Source organism: Cygnus atratus, chromosome 27 (genome assembly GCF_013377495.2).
Source record: "Cygnus atratus isolate AKBS03 ecotype Queensland, Australia chromosome 27, CAtr_DNAZoo_HiC_assembly, whole genome shotgun sequence".
NCBI lineage: Eukaryota > Metazoa > Chordata > Aves > Anseriformes > Anatidae > Cygnus > Cygnus atratus.
Window position 1 is genome coordinate 5,670,852 of NC_066388.1, and position 24,063 is coordinate 5,694,914.

General features: G+C 42.9%; 2 protein-coding genes across 3 annotated transcripts in view; both read right to left on the minus strand.

Moving 5' to 3' along the window:
- Positions 1-212: 212 nt before the first annotated feature.
- On the minus strand, positions 213-15,260 carry NFU1 (NFU1 iron-sulfur cluster scaffold). Of its 2 annotated transcripts, XM_035568822.2 has the most exons (9): positions 15,153-15,260; positions 12,951-13,057; positions 9,788-9,923; positions 7,145-7,211; positions 6,231-6,345; positions 5,029-5,092; positions 2,729-2,903; positions 1,817-1,905; positions 213-1,071 (listed from the first exon to the last, which is right to left on the minus strand). In XM_035568822.2, the coding sequence occupies exons 1-8, from the start codon at positions 15,197-15,199 to the stop codon at positions 1,858-1,860; spliced, it is 759 nt and encodes a 252-aa protein (XP_035424715.1). In that variant the 5' UTR covers positions 15,200-15,260; the 3' UTR covers positions 213-1,071; positions 1,817-1,857. The 2 variants fall into 2 exon arrangements, with proteins under 2 accessions (XP_035424715.1, XP_035424714.1); XM_035568821.2 differs by having other exon boundaries at positions 213-1,905.
- Positions 15,261-16,425: 1,165 nt separating this feature from the next.
- AAK1 (AP2 associated kinase 1) overlaps positions 16,426-24,063 on the minus strand; it is an 89,776-nt gene continuing 82,138 nt past the window's right edge. The window contains exon 17 of the mRNA XM_035568824.2: positions 16,426-22,665. Coding sequence (XP_035424717.1) covers positions 21,512-22,665 — 1,154 coding nt within the window. The 3' untranslated portion in view covers positions 16,426-21,511. The remainder of the gene's footprint in view (positions 22,666-24,063) is intronic.

The window sequence follows — 24,063 nt, forward strand, 5'->3', positions numbered from 1 at the left end:
ACACACAGGGCATGTGCTGGACATGCAGTCTTTTCAGTCACAAGATCACAAGATGCTTAACCTTCATCCTCAGTACATGCAGGCTTAATTTAGTCCTATTTGTACAAATCTAAACCCTATTAAAAACAAGACCGGAAACAGACAACAGAACTGGATCCTTACTGTACCTGAAAGAAATCAGTACTGCTTAATTGAAGAATAAAGACCACATCTGAAGAGATACATTTTTATTTAACACACAAATCAGCTACTTTGCTGCTTATGTTCTGACATATATAATGCATTGAATTGGCAAATTAGACCTAAAAAAGCTCTGTTTTTGAGAAACGAGAAACATTACTTGCCGTTCTGTGCTTTGCTGATGAACATGGTGATAAAGTTTGCATAAGCTCTCTTGGATAGTATGAGCCTACCTCAAGGGGGATTTTGTCACTGATATAACTTGTAAGATCTGGCACTGTGTACTTTGTAGTGGAGTTGAAGAAAACATAGTAATTTCAAACCAATTTCTAAATCCGGAGTGGGTAATTTAAATGACAGTAGGTCATTACTCTACATGAAAGCTAAAGAAATATTTTGCTAAAATATTTATTTTCAAATTTCCAACAAGTAATACGAAGTTTATTGTTACCACATGCTGATCTGGCATGCCATATAAGATTCTCCACTGACTTAATTGATCCCATTTAAGGGACTCAGTGGAATTACACTGGCAAGGAGGGGAACAGGAAATATACCAGAGGCTGTCAAATCCTTGCACGCAGGGAACACTACTATAATCATAAGCCAAATAATGACCACAAACTCAGCTCAACTGTAGCAGCACAAAGAAGAAATACTATCTCCATTAGGCAAGCCATCTGCTAACGCTAGGCACCAGGAAGAAATTAAGTCCTACACGCACAAGAAATAAACAGAAGTACTTGCAAAGCCTGATTTACGTATTTCAATTTCAGAACAATAAATATTTCTCTTCCCATAGTCTCTAAACTGGAGCGTGTTCTGCTCTGCCACGTCCTCCCCGCACTCAGCCAGGGCAGCCAAGTTACACATAAGCTGCACTCTTTGGCACTGTAGAAGGAACAGGATATTGCATAGGTAAACACATTCATTTTCTTTGCTATCCTACAAATGTAATTTGTGCCCTTAAGCATTGCACATTCATCTTGATGTAGGAGTATTATGTAGAGAGATCATCTTTTGCAAGTTTAAACAGACCACTAATGGTGGCTGAACAATTTTACTTCTAAGTAAGCTAATTAGTCTTGCTACTTACTGAAGTTGATAAGGATCATTTTTTAACATTTATTTAAAAATATATGTTTTTTAAAACAAACAATTCACTTTGTTTCTGTTGCTATTACTTGTGCAGTGGTAGCAAACAAGTAGATAACTTTCACAAATGATGGCAATATTGCACCCTCTAAAATTAACAGTTGAAGTTATGGGTTACTTTTCACACAAAACTGACATAAATAAAAAGCATTTTATTAAGACTTGATAAAATTAACATTCCTGAATCTCCCATTTATACAGCAATGGAAAAAATATTTAATATTTCTATTGCATAAAAAAAGTCAAGAAACTTTACTTCTGCCCCCTCTTTTTTTTTTAAATCTTCAATTTTTTGTACGGAAGAACAATGAAGAGACACATCACCATTTTTAGAAGCCTGCCATTTCAATGCAGGGCATTTAATAAATTAGTGGATAAACTGCTTAAACTGAGGAGACATTTTCACAGACAGAAGTACAACTATTTTTCTGGCAAGAAAGTCAAATTTGGTTGTTTCTCAGCACAAGGCTGATTTACATACCATGAGAAATAAATACTTATTTGGCCATAGATGATGCTAGCTTAAGTAGAATTAGCTTCTTTCTCCGCGTCATCATCATCATCAACAACCTGAAATCAAATCCAGAAGTAGCTTAGGTAAACAATGTAAACTCTCAGTCCTGTAGCATTGCCTAGAGAATTTATTGCATTAAATCCTTGCTGGACTCAAGGGGAAGAGTAGCTGTTCTACGTCACTGAATGACAATGGTGACATGAAAAATGTAAAAAAAGCTTCCAACCAAAAATACCATCTGGAAATGTGGCTGAAATAACAGGAGCTGGTCACATTACTACAGAGGCCACTAGAATCACTGCAGCATATCAGATTTTTAATGAAAAAGCAAAAGAATCTACATTGGAAGGGACAAGAGCTTGTCCCTTACTACCACAAAAAAAATCACCAAAGCACAAAGGTAACAATCACTGGCTAACACAGTTCTGGGCTCCTCAACAAAGAAGGAGATTCACATGCTGGAGAGAACCCAATGAGGGATCACCTCCCTTCAGCCTGCTGGCACCGCTCGGGGACACTGTTAGTCTTCTTTGCACATTGCTGGCTTATGCTCAACTTGGTGTCCACCAGGAGCCCCGAGTCCTTTGCAGCCACGCTGCTTCCCAGACAGGCAGCCCCCAGCACATCTTGGTGCCAGGGGCTGTCCTTCCCCAGGTGCAGGACTTCGCTAAGTGCCAAATCTTTTGCTAAGGCACAGCTCCTGGCTTACAAAAACTGCACCTACATATCCCGTACTTTTGCTTAAACTGCCAACCTGGCATACTGGAAAGGCAGAAAGACCCCGCCTTTTTTTGTTCTTTTTTCTTTTTCTTAACACCCCCTCCCCCCTCCCTCCCCCCCAATTTGAACAAAAGCAGCTATTATCTCACACCAACCCACCTGTTCCACGCCTTCTACTTCGGGGATGTAGAACTGGAGCATGTTCTGTATCCCATTCTTCAGGGTGATGATGGAACTGGGACAGCTGGTGCATGAACCCTGCAACTTCAGCTGCACAATCCCATCCTCAAAGCCTTTATAAATAACATCGCCACCATCTTCTTGCACTGTTGGCCTGATGGAACACGATACTCAATTTAAAATAAGTGTAGCTTTCTTCTAGGAATCTTAAGAAGAGTTCAATTTAACATACACAAAGAACTGGCATGCTAGAGTAACTACAGCAACCCTCTTTCTCTACAACCACCTGATTAAAATTTCCAACAATTCATAATTTGCTGGACTCTCACATTCATGGCTACTGTCTTTTTATTGGATATTAAGCAAAACATATTTGCAATGAATGCAGTAACTTGCAAAGAAATAGTTGAAATTCTAGGGGTAAGCACCTTAGAGCAGAGCTTGATCCAGCCTGCAAAGCCCTCTCCACATGTGATGATGCTTGCCTCAATTATGCACCAAAATCCAAGCGACTTCCATCATAAAATAGGTGTATGTCCACCATATGATGCATGTGCATCTCTTACATGACTAGGGACAGGGATAAACAGCCCTTACATCCTTCCATAAATAAATGCACAGTTTACTGTAGTTTACATAGAACACAAAAAAACACCAAGTATACAAAAGCTTAATTCTGCAAGTGGGTGAAGAAACCAGCATCTGTTAAGATTATATCCCAGTACTCATGGCATTTCTGCAGCCTGGTCTCCTTTTGCAAACAACAAATGACCAGCCTTGTAATTGCATCCCCATAGCAACGTTCTTCCAGACCAAACTAAAACCATCCCATTACTCTAAAAGAAGCTTTTATACTGATTTCCAAAATAACCCTTTTAAGAGCTACACTCCTAACAGAATAACCTATGAATCTGACATTTATTAACAGCTCACCATAGCTAATTATCTCCATTCCAGAAAGTCAAAGAACGTGAATAAAAATTCCTTTTTAAAAAAAAAAACAAAAAAAAACCTTTAAATTAACTTTTTAAAACACCCTGCAGAAACTTTCAGATCTCCATTCCTTCCATCCTGCACCTTCTTACAACATTTTTGCACATATTTTTGATTCACCAAACAATAAGGCTCTGTATGTACCACTGGCTTGTATATAGTTTCCGTCAGCTATCCTGCTGTATAATGAAGTAAGATGCACTGCTGCTGATATTCTCATCAACAGCTTCTTGGTCCACCAGGGAGGAGATGAAAGAAAGAAAAAGGCGGAAAGAACTAGTGATTATGACAGAAATTCTGTGAATTTTAAGAAGGGCTGCTGGTAACTCAAGGACAAAAATACCATACAGATTTTAAATGACCACATGCCGAGCCCAGCCAGACTTACTGAATGCTACTTTCTGTCATGGTTTTACGCAAAAGTATATTTCAGTAACACGTTTCAACACTTAGTGCATACATCAATACACTTTGGAAAAAACATTCCATCTTATTTCTGCTTTTCTCCCTCTTTCCTTCCAAAGAAACCAACCAGTGTTAGACTAAACACTGCACCTAAAATGTCAAGTTGCTTATTCCTTTCAGGTCACTTTAGTAAGCAATTAATGAACATAAAAATATTCTCCAGGTAAACAACACAATCCACAGCCACTCTTGAGACTTCATTAGTTACAACCAGACTCTAAATTCAAACCATGCTAAAATACCGATAAAACTGCAGCAGAATATATAAAAAAATATAAAAATAATAAAAATAATAATATAAAAATAATATAAAAATCCAATGAAGACCAGACAGCAAGGGAATTCTGCTAGTAAATTTTTCTTAGAGTATGACACAGGAAAGAATATAACCTACTTTGGAATACTTGGAAGGGAAGGACCAGTATAAGACAGAGATGAATGTAACAAGATGGAAAATGAAAGATGTCACTGTAAAAATGAAGATTATTTGTGTTGTTTTCATTATTTAGAAATAACCGGGTTAAACACAATGCTTAAAAACTGCTTAAATGCACTCCAGAGGGTAAGACTCTACACTATTCTGAAATCACTCAGTAATATGGACTATGTTCAGTACATAGTTTGCTTTAACAGGAAAACTAGATAGAAAATTTTCAGTCAGAGGAAACTGCATTCACAACTCTGGCCAGTTCTGCATTTAAACCCCCACGCTAGATACTGAACTGTGAAATCACACATACCCAGAGAAAAATGGACCGTTCTTTAAATAAATCCAAACCAAGCCTATCTCAATCCATCTAGCAGCAATGTTCCTGGTTTACCTTATTCTTGTATCCAGCAGTTCTTTAATCATTAATACTACTTCATCATCTTCTTCTGATGGAGCTTTGGAAAAGAAAAAAATGCAAATCAGAACATGGAGAGAAGTTTTTTATGATTATTAACACTGCATAACCATCATAGCAGAGTGACATAGCATAAAACCATTGCTGAGATGACCGAAACCGAAAGGTGGACATCTAATTCAGTGTATGTATCTTTATCCGCATCATCCACATTCACATACCAGGCAGTGACTGACATAAAACAACGTTGGCTCATAAGTACCAAGCGAAGGCCTTAACAGCAGTGCCACCTTTTATAACAGTGAAGACAGCACACAAAAAGAAGAGAAAGAAAAGGAAGCAACAACTACCATTCATGGGTTGGAAGCGTGGGTTAAGGCAGGGTCCTCAGAAGACTCATTCTTTCTGCTAAGGCCGGCACAATTTCAGGCTCCACGTTAGTCTCACAGAAGTATTTTTGAAATAACGTTTTCAAATAAAATAAAGCCTATCTTAATATTGAAATGAAATCCAGACAGAGAAGAGCAGAGGGGAATTATAGTCATCATCTGCCTTAAAACACTAGGGGAGGAAAAACTGTACAAGCTGGTAAGTTGCAAACATAAAAATACAAGACAAAATACTGTCCTTGCCTCAAAATATAAGTTAGTCTCATTATTTTCTATTACAGCTTGGAAAGGACTTCTAAGCACTTCTTGTTCATGTAAGACCATAAATCTATCATTAACAAACGGACGTTAAGCCTGGACGCTCCCTTCTGATTTAAGAGGGGAAATGAAAACCCTTGTAGGTGCCCACGTGGAAAGGATGTGCAGCAACACCCAATAGCTTTCTAAACACAGCCTCAACACTTGCATAAATATTTCATGCACACAAAGTACAGCAGAACGTGGGCCATGCTGCCAAAACACATAGCTCAGCATAGCTCCTGTGAAGGCACACTCATACTCCAGCAGATAAAAATCAGGCTTTGTACTTAGAGTTAAGCAACTCTTTTAGACAGTTCAGCATTTCTTCTGCTAGGACATGCGTGTTCTGAAAATTCTTTCCTGTGTTAAGCTTTAGCAGCTTTCACTTTAAATTCTGTTGCGTGCTTTTCTGAGGGATAAATGGAAGCTCAGATATTGCACAGACTAAACCCAGCAGGTGTTGGCTGCTTCCTTAAGCATTTGACTTACCTGTATCTGTCCTAGGCGCCTCTTCAGTAACTACAGGTAAACCAGAGGCAAAGAAATCCATTATAGTTGCATAAATATCTGGTTTCAGCAAGTTCCAATCCAGGTCCTCACTCTCCTATGAGAATCAGAAGAAAAGTGATTAAACGGAACATCTGCTTCCTAAAAATAATAAAATTAGATACGGATTCCTCTTATGTTAACATCATAAAGGTTCTCAGGTTTTATGCGCAAGTCCAGCTTTGCCAAAAATGTTTAAGACTCAAAATAATCAACAGAAAGGTTTCCTTGCTTGCAAGCCAAGTGCTGTTAGAATATTAGCTAAAAAGTGAAAAATAAAGTTTCCTAAATACATTACTTGACACTTTTTTTCTTTTTAACCTAACCAAACCATATCAAAGACTCAAGTTTGTTATGGTTCCATTTGATTTTGAGCCAAAGTATAATTCACTGAATTGTATAGGGCTCCCCATACAGCTACACATCACCTTATCTCTGCTGACACTGAGTGCCACACCTTCAGTAAACACAACGCTGCCTGCAGCGCACCTCGTTCCAGTCACGCAGTTGCCTCACGGGAGGTGTTCTCAGGAGGTCACCAAGCCCAACCGCCCGTTCGAAGCAGAGCCAGCTTCCAACCTGACCAGGCTGCTCAAAGCTTCCTCCAGCCCAATGCTGACCATTTCCAAGGACAAGATATCTACAGCTTCTCGAGGCAACCTATTCCAGTGCTTATCCACACATGGTGAATTTTATTTTATTTTTAAATATTACCTGCATTTCCCTTAACGCCCTTGTGACTATTGCCTCTGGTACTTTCGTTACTTATCTCCCAACGAGAATCTGACTGTGGCCATTGACTTGGCAGGTGAATCTCAGGTCGTGTTTCAGCACATGTGAACCTATGTTGTGCTTACCTTGGTGATTGTGATGAAGTCTGGCCCAAAGAAAACACTTTTAACTCCTTCAATTCTGAATAGCTGCCTGTTAAGAAAACAAAAAATACAAACGTTTCAGACAAACTCCTAACAATTTATTTATTCATTCACAAAAAAAAAAAAAAGTTCTAGAATACATTTCCAGACAGAAACAAGCACAAAGAGTGGAACCATTATGAGAAACTGGCATCTAATTCACCTACAGCACAGCCAGGAGCTCCTGCTGTGAAACAGCGTGGGTAGTCAAAGTGAACACATCTTTCAGGACTTTTCCACAAGATACGTGAAGAGAGTCACTCTCTCTCCAAATCTTGTTTGGAGGCAAAATGATATTCTATGTATAAAAATATATTTGATCATCATCAAAACCACTTGGTACCTATGGTTTCAGGTAGGATGAGTGCAGATACAAGGAAAAGTTCCTTAGATTAAAGCAAGCTATTTAAAGTAATTGAGCGCAATATAAACTGCCTTCAATTTCACTGGAAAAAATGACAACCACTGCCATTCACTAAAAAGATTAGTGCCAAATGGTCCGCAAGGCTTTAACACACCAATTCACATTGTGAGCAATTTTGTATATTTTAGCCATTTTTACAGTATATAAAAAACTTGGAGATTTAGCATTCATTCTGAATTGCTTGAGATGGCCCCATACAGCACCCAGCACCAGGTGGTACATTAGCACGCATCCAAACCAACACAAAGAATGTAGATGATAGGAAAGAGCACCCTTCTGAAAATATTTTAAGTATAAAAAGCAGAATGAGTGTAAAGACCCTTTTCCACAAACACTTCATTAAAACCCAACAAATTAATCTACAGAGTAAGTATATAATGCTACTTGTGAGAGTTTAAAAAAAATATCAAAAAAACACATTCTAAATAAGAAGCATTGAGAGTTAAGCCTATCTAAAGGCTGTAAGATTTTTTATTATTTTTTTGCATAGTTGAGAGAAGAAGAAAAGATACTCTCTCAAAAGACTGGAAAACATCAAAAACCACAATGAATGCAGGAAACAGAAATCTTATCACAAAGGTATTTGCAATGAAAAAAATGACAGAAAAGATTTCATAATACCCGTCTGAATTTCCACACGCAAAAGTTATGCATGCAGTGTTTTTACAACATTAAATCAACCGGATTTTAAAGTTACTGAAACAACAAAATTAAAAGCGCACCAAAATATCTAAGATCAACGAAATACTTCTCACTCCTCTCTCACCTTCTAAAAACTTTTATTACTTCTTTGGAAAATATTTCATTTTAAAATAAATGATTACTCAGTTTACAAAAAACGTGGTTCATCAATACATACAGACTTTTTTTTTCCATTAACCTGCACAACACACATAAGCTGCATACTCTAGCACATACATCCTCTTTGATGAAAATGTCTGTTTGCAGATATATGACAACACAAAGGCACTTTCTGACAGCCATTTGCGCTCTGCAACTTGATGTACTTCAGCATAATCAGATCCTACTGTTGCAGCATTGTAGTAACGCATTGTGATGTCCTGGAAAACCTTTCACATTGTATTTGTTACTCTAAGTCACAGAGCTTTCCTTGTAAAGATCCTGTTTGCTCTCAAACAATGCTAACAGAGACCTTTGACAGCACTGAGCTGTACATCTGATAACCCTACGCCTCCTGGACAGATCACATCAAGTAGCTTCTACTTGCATACAGTTCTTCCAGTATACACAAAGATGACTTAATTTAGGACCTCTGGATGGAACTTACTGCAGCCTTTCTGGACCTTATTCTCCAAGTGCAGCCTTTACACCCATGTAACAGATAAAGGAAAGTTTATATTCAGAGGCTAATGGCAAAGAAGAAAAAATAGATGCTTCCAAATACTTACAGAGAGACTTGTGACGATGCTCCAAGCCCCTTCTACACCACGATGATTTGAATGGATTACCTGCTTAGTGATTCTTACTTCAGGTTACGTATTTTGGTACTGAAAGCTGCAACTCTCAAGACTTGTTATAAATTCAGCCTGAGAGAGTTGGCCAAATTTGGCCGCATTCCTTTGAATGAAATATTATAAACCTTTTGGGAAGGAAAAGGTTTATAATACCAGTTTTGAAGTTCAGATTAATACTAACAACTGCCAAAGCAACCTACCACATTTAATTCATAGCATTTGGGGAGTATTCACTTCCTTATGTTGTGTATTTCCCAATTCTGAAAAGTTGCATGATTTCTGAGTAACTCCTGGAATTAGGAATCTTCCGATTGGAGCAGTTTTGCAAAATCAGGGCCAGAGGTATTACTTATGATGCAGCAACTGTTCAAGAATCCGGGACTTACAATACCACTCAATCCAGCTGCATAAACCAGACCACGATGCATTCTGCTTTGACAGAGCCGTAGGGAGCACAAACACACAGAAAGACTACTTCGATAACAACAATCTGCCCAGCTTCAATTTTATGCTCAACTAAAGAAGCACCAAAAACTGAAACCCAACCAATCTGCTCCTGAGTATATTGAGGTGCAGGACAATCAGAAGCTGCATTTAAAACATCAGCTGTAAACACACAGCCCACATTGGTGTGTCCTGTCCTGTCCCATCTGCCCCCCCCCCAAATTATGATGTGTTTAATAATACCTTGCTAAAGGTGAGCAAAATGCTGCAGCAGGTGTGGAAAACTCCATAGTCCTTGACTCCAGTACTTCTTTGCCTGGAATAAACTTCAAACTATTTGGATTTGGTGTGTCCTGAGTTTGAATAAACATGCATCTTACTGGAAAATTAAAAAAAAAAAAAAAAAAAAAGGGAAAAAAAAGAAGAAAGTTAACGTAATCAAACCTAAATAGCTTAAATGGAAGTCAAGGATCCCAATTTCCTGATGACTTGGCAAGCCAAGACCGAAGGCTCACTGTTCTATAACCAACAGCAGTCTGAGCCCAGATAAACAGGAATACATGAAAGGATCCAGGCTAACAAACATAGTAACATTATCTTATAGGAAACAAGATAAGTGGAATCTTGTCTTTGCTTCTTTTGCTAACTTGTATTTACTTAAAGGCAACTGACTACAACAGTATCAAACCATGTGAGGCTTGCACCATCCTCACTTTCTACAGAGACCAAGAGATGCAACCTTCATTCCTTCGCTGTGCTCAGTTTATTTTTTTTATTTTTAAATCTTCAAATGCTGTGAGATCCCTGTCCAGCATTATCACTTCCTGTTCAAAGTAAAGGCTCAGCGTAAGTTTTACTAGCCCTCTCTTGAAGAAACACAATATGGAAATATATTTCCACATATATGTTACACATATATTACAATATATATTACATGTATATTACATGGAAATAGTCTCAAGCTGCACCAGGGGAAGTTTAGATTGGATATCAGGAAAAATTTCCTGAAGGAACGAGTGGTTAGGCCTCGGAACACGCTGCCCAGGGAAGTGGTAGAGAGTCACCATCACTGCAGGTATTTGAGGTGTGTGGACAGGGCACTAAGGGACACGGGATGGGGATGGGACCTGGCAGGTCAGGCTGATGCTTGCACCTGGTGATCTTGAAGGTCTTTTCCAACCTAGATGATTCTATCATTTAAGACTTTTTTTTTCCAGTCTTTCAACATTACAGTTACAGTAACCATGCCTTCTTTTAATATTTATCTGAGGGTGAATTACTATAAGAATCACCTGTGTTGTAGAAATTGAACCAACCCAAAAATTTAAAATTAAATGGTAAGACTGGTAAAGATAAATTTTTACTAATATTCCTTTCGAGTTGTAGGTGTTTCTTTTTTTAGACTCTTATAATGAAAGAAAAAAAGCCAAAACTGATTTTGAATAAAAATTAAATATTCTGCATCTAATGGTGTATGTTTAACAGTGTATTTTCCTGTAAACATGTCCATGCAGCATATGCTTGATGTTCTACTAAAGCCCAACATCAGGTAGGGACAGTCCCACTCCTTCTAATTCTTTCCAGTTCTCCTTCTAACTCTTCCTACACATGAAATAATTCAATGACATATGCACAGACAGCAAAGAAAAATGCATTTTAAACCCCAAAATACCTAGTAAATAATATTTATAAAGAAATTATTCTGGAGAAACTGGCTCACATAGCTTCAAAAAGGAGGATTTAAAGCAACAGAACGAGCTGACACATTTCCTAAACTGCCATTTTGCTCTCGACTCCCTAGCATTAGATGACAAATCACACTATTTATAAATCACCAGATTGTTACTGCATGTGTCTCTCATCACAACAACCCATTTGACTCCAACATACCCAACGGCCAAGTACACAGATACCACTTCTTTTATAAACAGAAAACAGGCTTAGCATGGAAGTACTTAGTTTCAACATGAAAGGAACAGTCCTGATAGAACAAGTGACTTGTCAGCTCCCTCTGTGGGGACGGAAGAACTGCTCATCTTCCAGGTCCTGTTGGCATCCAAAATCAGCATGACAGCATGGTTGCAAGTAGCTTGCAGCAGGGGATGTGGATGGTGTAAATAAAATACATTCTGCCAGTTTTTTGAAAGCCATGGGTCACTAAAAGCTATCATGCAGTGTTCACATTAGCATCTCAAACACCCTACACCACAAATGGCACCTCCCAGAAGAGGTGCCCAGGTGGGTAGACACTGTATTTTGCACACATCTTCAGCAGCTGAAGATCCACCTTACCAAGGCCAGGTTTTTTCAATCATTAATCCACCTGGAGTTCTTTGCACAACTGTGAATAACCCATTCAGAATTTATTGTTGGTAATTGGCTGCATTTACAGCTAACATCTGCATTGTTTCTTTCAACCCTCCAAGGGAGGCTGTATGCTTTCTTATTATCCTGATCTGCCAGCTGCTTGAGGTAAAAAAAAAAATACCAAATAGAGGCAGACTTTGGTAGGACACTTGCAGAAGCAGATAAAACACCAAGTCAGAGTGCACCTGTTGCAACTACATGGCTAGAACTGAAATAAAAACCATGGTGCTGGACCAGGTAGGATTAGACTTGCTCTGAAATCAAAAGTAAAGATAAACTTCGTTTTTTTTTGTTTTGTTTTTGTTTTGTTTTGTTTTCCCTTAAACTCTTTTTGCTACAGCATTAGAAAGCAGCTGCTAAATGCTAAATCCACCAGGCAGGTGCAAAAGTGCAATGTTTTTCTGCACTGCAAGTTTCACAGACTTGTTTCTTTTTGCTGAGCATACAGCCTTCCAAAAAGCTGTTAGGAACAACAAACTCAGTCTTAACCACTGCTTTTTCTGGGTAATACCAAGTTACCTTTGCAGGTGATATTAATGGAGAATGACATTAATGCACCATACATGGGTGCAGATTCAAGGGGAGGAAAATTAAAAGAAAGCATCATAGGTCTAAATATGGAAGGCTCTGCCTTCATCCTTGCTGGGATAGGCAGCAACTTAATCTTGCTGAGCTAAGGAGCTGATGCAGGACAGTGTTACAGGAAGTCTCTCATCAGGGATACAACTACACTAAGACAAAATTTAAATTAAGAAATGCAGCAAAGCACAAATATTATTTTATGCCAAAGTCCCTTGTACATCTTGGCAGATGAATGCCATAAACAACACACACCTAATCAAGCAGAAAATAAGCCACGCATGTCTTCTCCCCAAGCTTCAAATGTCCAATTGTGCTAGTACTTCATTAAAAACCACCTAGGAAAGCACCCAGGAAATTTTATCACACTCACATTTTAAAAAAGAGTGGGCTTTCATTATTAACACAAGACATAAAATCCCACAATGCATTAATCTACTTATTTTTAGCTTGTATTTACCTGTATTATGCAATACTGCAGATGGAAGAAATGACTTCTTCTGTGCAAGTTGGTGGAAAGGCTGTTTAGTTGCCAAATTACGATCTTTTAATACTGTATGACAAAACCTAGAGAAAAATCATAGTTTTGTTAAGAATTTCCAAATTATAAGTTTGTACGTCCCCAATACCCCAAAGAAAGTTTTTTCACATGCTCCAAGAATCCCCAGAACCCAACAAGACACCCATCTACCTTGATTCAAAGTAGCAAGCCAATAGGTCAGACTATGAAATGCCCCTTACTTTTCCCCCTCTTCAATGCTCCCTCTTGCTCAGTAGACCTAAAATTGGAAATCTAGACTCCTTCACAGTCACTAGAGACAGACAAATTGCCTCACATATCTGTAACAGAAAAAGGAAGGTCACCCAAGAGAAGCCCACTGAAGAAGTGCCAACCAAGAACCTGGACATCTAGCTTGGACAAATTACCTAATTTTCTGAACATTTCAGACAGCTGAGATGAGCCCAACTCCAAGCACTTAAGGCTAAATAAAGGCCAGATTTACTGCTTTACTCTGGCTGGTTTGGCTGGTCAAAGTCTTTCCCATGTGCCTCCAGAAGCCTTGGTGTTTCAGAGCAAAGTAAAAACTGGAAAATGGAACCAAAACCCCCTCGTGTCAAAAGTAGCTCAGATAAACACTAATATGCAAACGATTAGTTATCATCTGGTTTCTCTCCTTCGCATCAGGTACAAAAGGGGGAAACAGGCAGATGAAATAAATCACATCTGCAGGGGGTCTTACTGGGGAAGAACTTCTCTCTGGGGGGTCAGAAACCAGAACAGAGGCACTACACCCAGGTGCAGATTCTTCAAGCACAGGAACAGGCAGAAAGCCTCTGCTCACAAAACTGACCTTCCAGCTGTGGGTGGGGGAGACAAACAAAGAAAACGTCTAAAAGGTCTATTTCCAACCTAAATGATTCCAGGATACTTTTGTGGTCTTGGTAACAGGTACAGAGACCACAAAGGGATGCGTGTCCCCCAGTTCTCCTTCCTCCCTTTAGCTTTAGGGAGTGAAAGGAGATGAACGGTTCTAACCCCACATCTCTGCTACACAGAGCCCACAGCCCGTGCTCCAGTTGTAAAACAAAGCAGATGGAAGAAAAGGGATTTTTCCCATCTGCATACCCCCATTATCTGTGTACAGAAAGAGAAAACCACAATTGATCCTCTCCCCCGTTTGCTTCTTCCTTACGAAACACTAAGGAATGAGAAAGTCCACAAGAAACTAAAGCTTAAATGTACAATTGCAGGTATTTCTTTAACATTCTGAATGAGTACAAACATACATACAAATACAGTATGTAAACCGCTCACTGACAAGAAGGGCTCACATACCTCACGGCAGGGCAAAAGGAAGAGGAAAGAACTAACCCCCCATTACTAAAAGCTTAGTCAATGGTCCCAGTACCCACATTTGGGAAATTACCTCTCATTTCACAGTCCCCAGCAGGGGCTTTGCCTATCACTATGTGGTCCATTGTGGGTCAGGGCTTTGAATTTCCCCTTCCTGTGCAGACCTGAGCAACTGCAAGAGAAATTTCCCCTCGCTGCATAACCCCAAGCAAGTATGTGTGGGGGAGAACATCACCCCTCAGTGCCCGCTCCTGAGCTGAATTTGGGGGCAAACACCCCTCAGTGCCCGCTCCTAAGCACGCTTTGAGCAACCACCCCTCAGTGCATGCTCCTGAGCAGAACTTGGGGGCAATCACCCCTCGGGGCACGCTCCTGAGTGGAATTTGGGGGCAAACACCCCTCAGTGCATGCTCCTGAGCACGCTTTGGGCAATCACCCCCCGTTACTTCCACGTGTGGGCGCAGGGGTCGAGCAGCCCCTCAAGGAAGGGCCCTCAGCACACCCGCGCTGGGCAGAAATTAACGCCCGGCCGCTGTAATGCAGCTGAGAGGAAGAAAAAGCCTTTCGCCGCCTCTCTGTAACGACCAGGAGGAAGGGGAAGAAATAACTTCACCCGCGGCCGCCCTGCTGCGGCGGGGAAGGGAAGGGGAAGGCCGAGGCGAGCCCGGCGCGGCCCGGTAGGTCGCGGTACCGCTCGCTGCCACACGGCGGGGAAGAGACGGGGCGGGAGCGAACCCCCCGGGAAGCGCCGGGCTCCCTCCTCGGGGCCGGGGCAGCGCGGAGCCGACGGGCCCCGCAGTCACCTACCGGCCGCCCAGCCCCGCTGCCGCCCCGAGCCACCGCGCGGCCGCCATCTTGGCGCTCCTCCGCCCCGCCCCAGGCACTGCCGCGACCCCTGGCGGCAGCGAGGCCGCTGCGCTCCCCGCCTGCGGCCTTTCCTTGCGTCAGCATTTTAGATAAAAACATCAATTTTTACTTTTATTTTTTATTTTTTTCCCCTTACCGTTTCAGGCCGTTCCTGCCACCACGGTGACGAGGTCCCGCTGTCCGTGCCCAAGCTCCTGGCACCCACCCGGGAGGAGCAGCAGCGGTTCCGATGAGCGGTTTTTGGAAGCATGGAGCAGGCCGGGTGTCACTCCCAGCCAGCGGGGAGGAAGCCCATGACACACAAAACGCCTTTCTTTTTCCACGTTACAAGAAATTGTGAATCCAGCCCGCTTCTGAATGCCCTTCCTGAGATGGGGCCTGCAGAAGTTAGAGGTCGTGTACTTGTTTTGATCGCGTGATTTTTGGGGTGGGAAGCTCTTGATTTTGCAGATTGCAGCCACTGTGGACCCCAGGGCTGTTGCCTAAGGAAGGAGAGGAAGAAGAGTTTCCCTTGGGAGGAAGGAGACTTTTGCACTTTCAGAAAGACAGATGCCAGTTTGTGTGGCTGCTTTTCCCCCTCTTAGTGCAATTATATTCCTGCCAGTTTTGGACCAGAAAGCCACTTACATTAGGCCAACTATGCCTGCTTATTCCATTACAATTAACTAATACAACCTAAAGTTCCACCAACATTCCTTGAACAAACTTTCAGTTCTTCATTTCAGCGATTCCTTGCTGCATTGGCTGGATTCACTGTGCCTTGGCACGCTGCAGAGCTCACAGCAAGCATGCTTTCCCTGTGCTTTGCCAAAACCCATTTCCAGCCCCCCCCGCCTCCCACAGCACACACGTGCAGCTCAGGACGACCTGTGCAGCACGTCAGCCACGGCTCACGGACCCCTCCACTCGTGTGCAGCGCGTCCTCTTTGGGCATGGGTTCGTTGCGCATCCTCCCTTGCAGCAGCTCCTGTGTCTGCAGGGGGCTCGACTGCTCTGTGCCACCACAGCGTTGCCCTGGCCATGAAGGCCCCCATTACGCTGGAATATCCTGAGCTTAAAAGATCAGTTTGACTTTGCAACTGCCGGATAAAATAGTAGAGCCAGGACAGAGTTCAGTACCTTAGCAGGAAGAACTCATTAAAAATAAGTCTTTGTATCTAGCAAAAATATTTTGCACGGAGGGAGGAGAAGAAGGCACAGGAGAGACAAGGTATTGTAATCAGGTACAGTTTTAATAGAATGTACATAAGTTTACAACTTGAACATTTCTTCATAATGATTACCGGAAACACAGACGATCACACCTAGAGTGCAACACTCAACTCCACCAATCTGCAAGTCAGAGGTATTTCCAAGACCACTACGAATCACTTTAATAACAACGTGGTTCAAGCAGAACACTGCTCTTGCAACATAAGTCACAGAGATCGCTCATCACAGTCAGCAGAGGCCACGAACACCTGCAGCTCCAGCTTTCTGCTCCACGCGGAGACAATGCTCCTCCACTGACAGTAGGAGTTGCTTTCACTGCTGGATGTGGTGTGCGGAGATGCTCAACCAGTTGCAACCCCTGGTGCTTTCCTGCATCAAGCTCCCAGCCCCAACCACACAGACACAGAAAGCCCCCTGCCCTCCCTGTGCTCGCAAGCAGCTCACTCTCCCTTGCTGTGGAAGAGAGAGTGGGGTCAGGATAGGAGACCAGCAGATTGCCGGATCACCACCATCCTTCCCACTTCTCAGGGGGGCTTTTCTAGCCGTGTGTGACAACCTTCACCCTATGCACAACAGAAACTACAGGCCGGGGCTTATTTTTGGAAACTCTAACAGAGCTGATCAGGTTTCAGGAATGCATTTCAAGACTGGAACAAGATTTCACTGTCAAGATACCTGCTCTAAAAATGCTTTGGAGTCTTTTGGTATACTAAAAGGCCTTAAATTAACACCGTGAAAAAAAAAAAATTCAACTCCCCAACACAAGAGTCTTTGGTGGAAGCTGAGTTAAAGTAACCGATTACCACTTTGGAGTGATTGAGAGTTCAGCAATTAAACAGATCGCACTCTGTCTTGCCTGATTAAGTCACTCTGAAGATGCGCTCCAGGCAGCGCGCATCACAATTGCTCACGCGGGTTTGCTGTCACGAGCTTAACATCACCGACGTGCTGCATGCATACCGTGCAGTACGGACTGAGTGTGTGCTGGCTTCAAGAGACTAAGATTGTAAACTGAACGCCACACATGACTAGTGCCGAGATGAGAGATGGGGAGAAGTCCCAAAAATACTGCAGCAGGCTGCAGCGGGCGAACCCTGGGGCAGCTGGTCCCAGTATGTGCACTTGTGCAAATGTTTCAGCAAGGAGGCACAGAGAGCAAAGCCTGTTGCCTTTTCTTTTCTTTTTTTCTCCCCACCCCCCCTTTTTTTTTCATGCAGAAACTCTGCTTACTTACTTTGAAGCGCTATGTTTCTAAGTGCATTCAAGTTAAGTTGGCAATGGATAAGAACCATGTCTAAGATTGTCACAGGACTGAAGTGGTAATTGCGTCCCTCTGGCCATGAGGTCTCCTAGGAGACCCAGGGCAGCTGGCAGAATTTACTACAGCTTTAAAAAAGGTGAAACCAGTGGTTCTGTTCAGAAAATTGACTTTAAAATGCTGCATTGAGGCCATACCAGTCTTGCTGCATTAACATCAGCTAGGTGGCAAAGCAAGCTATAAGCACTATTACTCCATAAGCATTAGAAACTGTAGCTTCATAAAATAAGGAAATGAAATTTCCACTTACAATACATCATGCTGAAGCTGCAGTACTGGCCATGCAGGATTAGGAGGAATACAGGCTGGAAACTAGAATGGTATCAGACTAACTGGTATTGAAATTCAATTTTCTGACTGCAACCAGAAGTCCCATTCCTTCATAGGTCACACACAGAGATTCAAACAAGCTCTCCCCCCACCCTCCCAACATGTTTTTAAACCATTTAAGCACTAGATGCATGCTGGCAGGATCATTAGTTTCTGGAGCATCGTTAGCTTGCTCTGTGTAAAGTGCTTGAGGAACATAAGCTGCCAAAATGCTAGCTGGAAATTCAGCCTGACCCAACCTGAGCCCATGCTGCCGGTGAGCCCTCGCACCCAGCTGCACCTCTGCGTGCTCCCCGTCCTCCCACGGCTGGCAGCACGGGACAGCGAGGTCTGAACGATACAGGGCTCACCTCCACCTCACTGATGTGAGCACACAAGTGTTTTTTTTTCTTTTGTTACGTGAGACCTGGATGTGGCATCGTAAGAAGTTTCACAGAATTATCCAAAAGCAACTTTTCAAGTAAAAAATAATGAAAGAAAGTAAGAAGAACATGAATCCAGTTAGCAGAGGTAATACCTTGAGCCCACATCTTATTTATATGTGGTACCTGCTTACTCCAGCAAAGCATATCCTGAGTGCACAGATCCATCCCTACACTGCCAAGCCCTGACCTTCCGTTGGCTTCCCAAGTGAATTTAACAGCTTAAGGCCAAATTCAGCCTGCTGGCCACATGCACAGCCATGGCACAGCCATGTGCTGAAACAAATCTACACCCTCATGCTTAGCCTTCTTGGTATCCCCTGCATTTCACAGTTTGATATCACGGTCCTCCTTGGCATCTCTCACTGATCCAATCCAGCAACAACCTGCATGGTCAATCACTCTCGGGTATGTATTTGAACAGAAAACTCAACGACAACAAAATGCAATGAACTACAGCTTTGGCTTCACTGAAGGTCTTAAGGGAAACCCAGAAATTTCTTTGCAGCACTTTATCTCCCAGAGGCGGTGAGGAGCACGGGAAGAACACACCTGCAGCAGCAGCACACCGGTGCTGTGCAGCAGAGCAGGGCAGGAGGTCCAGCTGCACACAGCCTCCATGCCTCCAAGAGCTGTCCCTCCCCTCCGCAGGGCTTTCAACACCTCAGTTCCACTTTCTCTCTCTGTCTTCCAGGCAAACCCAATGCTGAGTGCTCCCTGCAGTAACATTTGGCTTATTGCTTGCAACTGCAGGTTTTGGAAGGGAACTGAGACTGGGGAGGGGATGGGGAACGCAGAGCAGTTGGTAACTCCTATCTGCACATGCTTTGCTTGTCATCTCCTGGTGCTCCGGACTTTTCCATCCACCCTCCCCTTACTGCAGGGCTGAAAATTCAGCAGAGACCTGCACTGTGTTCCCGTTCATGTGCACTGCTCTGCTTTGTTTGAGCAGTCTTCACGTGCATCTGTAACAAGCTCGCTGAGTTCCTTTAATGTTTATTATCTGGACATCAGTCAAAGCTATGGATGGAGGTGGTGTCTGTTTTTTTTTTTCCCCCCCCAAAAACTAGACTGAATTTGGCTGCAGCAGCTTTCACTGGTGTGACTCCAGCACATTACAAGGAGTTACATCGGCCCTTCCCTCCCCTAGTGGGACAGTAGTCCCGAATCTTCTGAGTACAAGCACATCGGTAAGAGGGCAGGACAGAAACCTGCTCCATTTGCAGCAGGTCCTGACCACAGCAACCTACCTCAGCAGCCAGCTCCAAGAACTCCCCCACAAAAGCTCAAAGCCACTTGTGAGAGAGCCCCAAAGGCAAAATCTGTCCTTTATCCTTTGCGCAAGGCTCCAGCTTACAGGATAAGGATCAAATTCACTTGGGAAATGGTCACTGCAAGGCTTTCGAGGGGCTTGGCAGAAACTCCTGAAGTCAATGGGGAAGCCCTTGCAAACAAAACAACTGGAGATTGTTCTTGGGAGACCTTCTGCAGCATCAGCACCTGTTAGGACGGAGGACCACTGCACTACAGAGGCATGAGTGACTGCGAGCCTAAAGAGCCCTGCACCTGCACGCTTTGAAACCAGACAACACTTACAAATACATAGCTGCCGCTGGCCAGAAATAGCAGGACCAAGACAAGCAATGCAACAGGCACTTTGCAAAAACAAAGGCAGGAGGTTTCACTCTTATCTCTGCCTTGTATTATTGTGAAGAGAGGGGAGCAAAGTCTACTTTATTTCTGCCTAGCGGCCAGCAAGTGACAAACAGCTGGAGTAAACCTTCCAGACTATTTTCCCACCAAACACTATATGGGGATTCACTACGTCAATGGCAGAACAAACAGGAAGAAGATGTCTTTCTCTTTGGGAATACGGTAGGAAGCACAAGATTTCTGAAGTAGAGCAAATGTTACCAGAGAAGAGTGAGTACATTTTGTTTGGGTTCATCTTGATTGATAAGAAAACAAAAGGCAGAACTGATGAAACTAGAGTCAAGTTCTCTGCTAGCATATATCAGTCTAACCGGATTGCACCCAATGCAGGATTACACCAAATGAGGTATGCAGATCAGGACATCTGTCAGGTTGTTTCCATAATAAACTTTTCCATCAGGCATATTTTTAATACTGTAATAATGCACAGCTCTCTCCTTCACAACAACAAAAGCAAATTTCTGGGTCCTACGCTTTGGCATAAACCAGATAAGATACATGCATGTCAAAGTTTTGCTTGATCTTTTGATTTTCCTAGTAACAGCAGTGGTAGCAGCCTGACAGATTGCTACGCTGAAGTTTCAATTCTCGAGCGTCTGAAAGACAAGCAGTGGAAGGCACCGAGTCCTCCTACCGACTGCTCCGGGCGCTGACACACTGCGCCCTGCACATGGCAGCGAGCTAAGAGGTGCTGCACGTGCACTGCCACTGTTCTGCTCACCTCTGCACTGCATGGACCTGGTGTTAGGCATTGCCTATTGTGCATAAAAACCCACAAACACACACTGTACGTGACAGAATGACCCTGGAGCCTCAGCTGCCAAGCTTGCCAGTGCTACCAGCAGCAGAACGTGTCACCTTGCTGTCCTCCAGAAGCCCCCACTGCTGGGAACGGAGTCCCAATAACCCTTCAACATGCGAAATCACTTCTTTGCCAGAGCATAAGCCAGTCCCGCTTGACTTGCTCTGTAATGAATAAGCCTTCTAATTCATCTTATAACGCCTTTCCCCAGCCAGAAAGTATGGAATATTACTGTTTTGGAAAAGCATCTAAAAATAACTGAGGGTGGCGTGGAAGGCAGTGAGAGGAGGAAGGTAAGAAGCAATTGAAAAGGATATGAAGATCCTGAGAGCCAGGCATTCAGATTAGCTAACATAACTTAAAATGGTTCAACTATGTATCACTGCAAATAGAGTTCTGACCAAATAATAATAATATATATATATTGCTATGTCATTCAATTCAACTAAGAGGTCCCGTGAGAGGTGTTCTACAGGAAGCACACCTCCCAGCTCACAGCAGATTAAGGCTTTTGCTTTCCTGCTTTGGAAGGAAAGGGTGCTGAAGCAAAAGGATCCCCGTCGGGCAGTTCCGTAGTCCTGGAAGACAGAGGGGCAACAGAGACAGATCCTGCTATTGCCTGTCTGTTGGTCTGAGAAACCACTTTGTAAGCAGCTATGGGTTTGACTTCAAGACCTTGCCCATCTTCTGGACTGTAGTGACGGGAGTATTTTGACAAGGATTGTGGACGGAAAGGCTTGTTAACCATGGAGCCCAGGATGGCTTCTTGTGGGAGCACCTGTCCTTGGTTCCTCTCACTGGGCATGCCGCTGTGGTCGGGCTGCACACCTTTAGAAGCGATGTTCTCCTGGGCCTCCATCGCTCTTACAGAAGAAGGAGGAAGATTGGTCGGCTGAGTAAAACCTGCAGAGGGATACTGAGGTCTTGCCGAGGCCGTGGACCCACGAAATGCTGTATCCAGGCTTTGGAACATAGGGCTGGCTCTGTGTTGGACATCGCCTGCTTGACTTATGAAAACAGGAGGTGTGAACTGTTCCTTAGGCATGCTATGAGAAGTCAACTCTTCCATGCTTTTCTTTTTTGTGAAAGGGGCTCTCAGAAACACATCTGCTTCTTCTGGATGTCTGTGAGCCATATTGCCCTTGGAGATGAAAGGAGCTTTGGTAAAGACATCCACCTCATCAGGCACTTTTCTCGAGCTTCGGAAAGGAGCCGTGGCAAAAACATCTGGTTCATTAAAAACCTCCCCAGAGTGCGACTGGAAGGCAGGGAATGGCATCTCCCCTGCTCTGGCCTGGGAAGATTGGGAGTGGGCATCTTTGGAAGCCTCCCGTCTCTCCCTGGGCCCAGCTTGCAGGAACCCTGGGCCCAGCTTGCAGGTTTCCTCCTCCTCTTCTGAATCCATCAGTAAAGGCCTGGACCCACTACAATCCAAAATATCTCCTTCATGGTCTGTCCCCTCTCCTTCACTGCTGTAGAAGGAGCTGTTGCTTGAAGGACCGTCTCTTGCTAAGTAGTCTGACTCTGAGTTGTGCTGGGTTTTCACCTCTAGCATCTCAGACTGACCTCTGTACAAAGCAAGTCCATCACTGCCAGAAGGTCCTTTACAGAGATCAAGAGCTACAACTGGAAATAGGGCTGGATCCCTCTGCAGACCTAAAAATGCAAAAGAAGAGTGTTACTCAACAAGCTATATCTCTTTAGTCATAAGAACGAATGTAAGTTCTTATTACACAAGCAATGTCATGAAGTTCAGATTTAAACCACCACCACACATGGAAAATGAGACGGAGAGGGAGGACAAATAAAAGAAAGTAAAAATGCCAGGGAGGGTATTTACTGCACACAAGATGACACAACTCAGCACAGTCTCACGACTCAGGGACACCACAAGTACAAGTTTTCAGGAGATGGATGATGTTTGACAGACGAATGGGCACACTCAGCACCACTCACAGAGGTTTCTGTGCCACCCACAACCATGACCATCAGAGAGGTTTGCACTTTGTAGCCCTGCTGCCTGGGGTGAAGCTTCAGTAAACTGTTCTTGTCATTTTATTCTGCACTGTTGCTTATCGCCTCAGGAGTGCCCTATAAACAGATGTATGGCTTGGCATAGCCTCTCTTTCTGTGAGCCATCCCACAGATACATGGAATCACACTCGGGCATGTAAAATACGCAGGGATGCCTTACAATCTGCTAAATGTCAGCCTGTAGCTTTTAATGAATTCTGGTAACTATAGCAGCGTTATTTTAAACCACTGCAAGACAAGTGATTTTAAACAATCCATACCATGATTTCAAATGAAGTGTCTAACATAACTATAGCAATCTGGCTTGCTTCTGCATTGGTTTAACAGGGCAATGCAGGGTGAGGCTTGCAGAACTGCTCTTCTCCAGTTACAAGAGCCCAAGATAGGGTTGGTTTTGCCTTACGACTCACAACAGACAGAACAGAAGATATCTTACCTTCAAAGAACTATTGGCAGGTTAGGAGTATGTCATTGGACTCATGTTAGCAAAAGGATAGGAAAAAGGCACATGAGAACTAAGCAGTACGAATTGCAGGAAGAACGGGTGGGGTGGCGTGGGGGGCAAGGTGGTTTGGTGTCCACTGACCGATGGACAAGCGAGGTACTACCCAACCACCCCTGCGGTGACAAAATAGCTTTACCATGTCCAAACTCTGCCCAGATTAACGGTTTGAACTTATACTACCATCACAGGCTGCAAGGCACTTTTTCTTGACAGTCTGTAGACGTACGCAAGTTAACCCATTCTCAGCCATTTCTTAATTAAAGACACAGTACTCATTCATTAGGCATCAAAATTGTTATTTATTGGGAAACTATTCACTGCAATACATTACACTGCTAAATAAAGACAGTGTAGATATGTGAACATTTTATGTTGCTCTACAAAAATACTATCTATCTTTCCTGAAACCCATGTTGTCAGCAATGATTTAACCTTAGATACTAATCTGTTAGATTACAGGAATGATGTGTGCATGGTTGTGTTTTCTTCCAGGAGGCTGGTTATGTATTTTACCA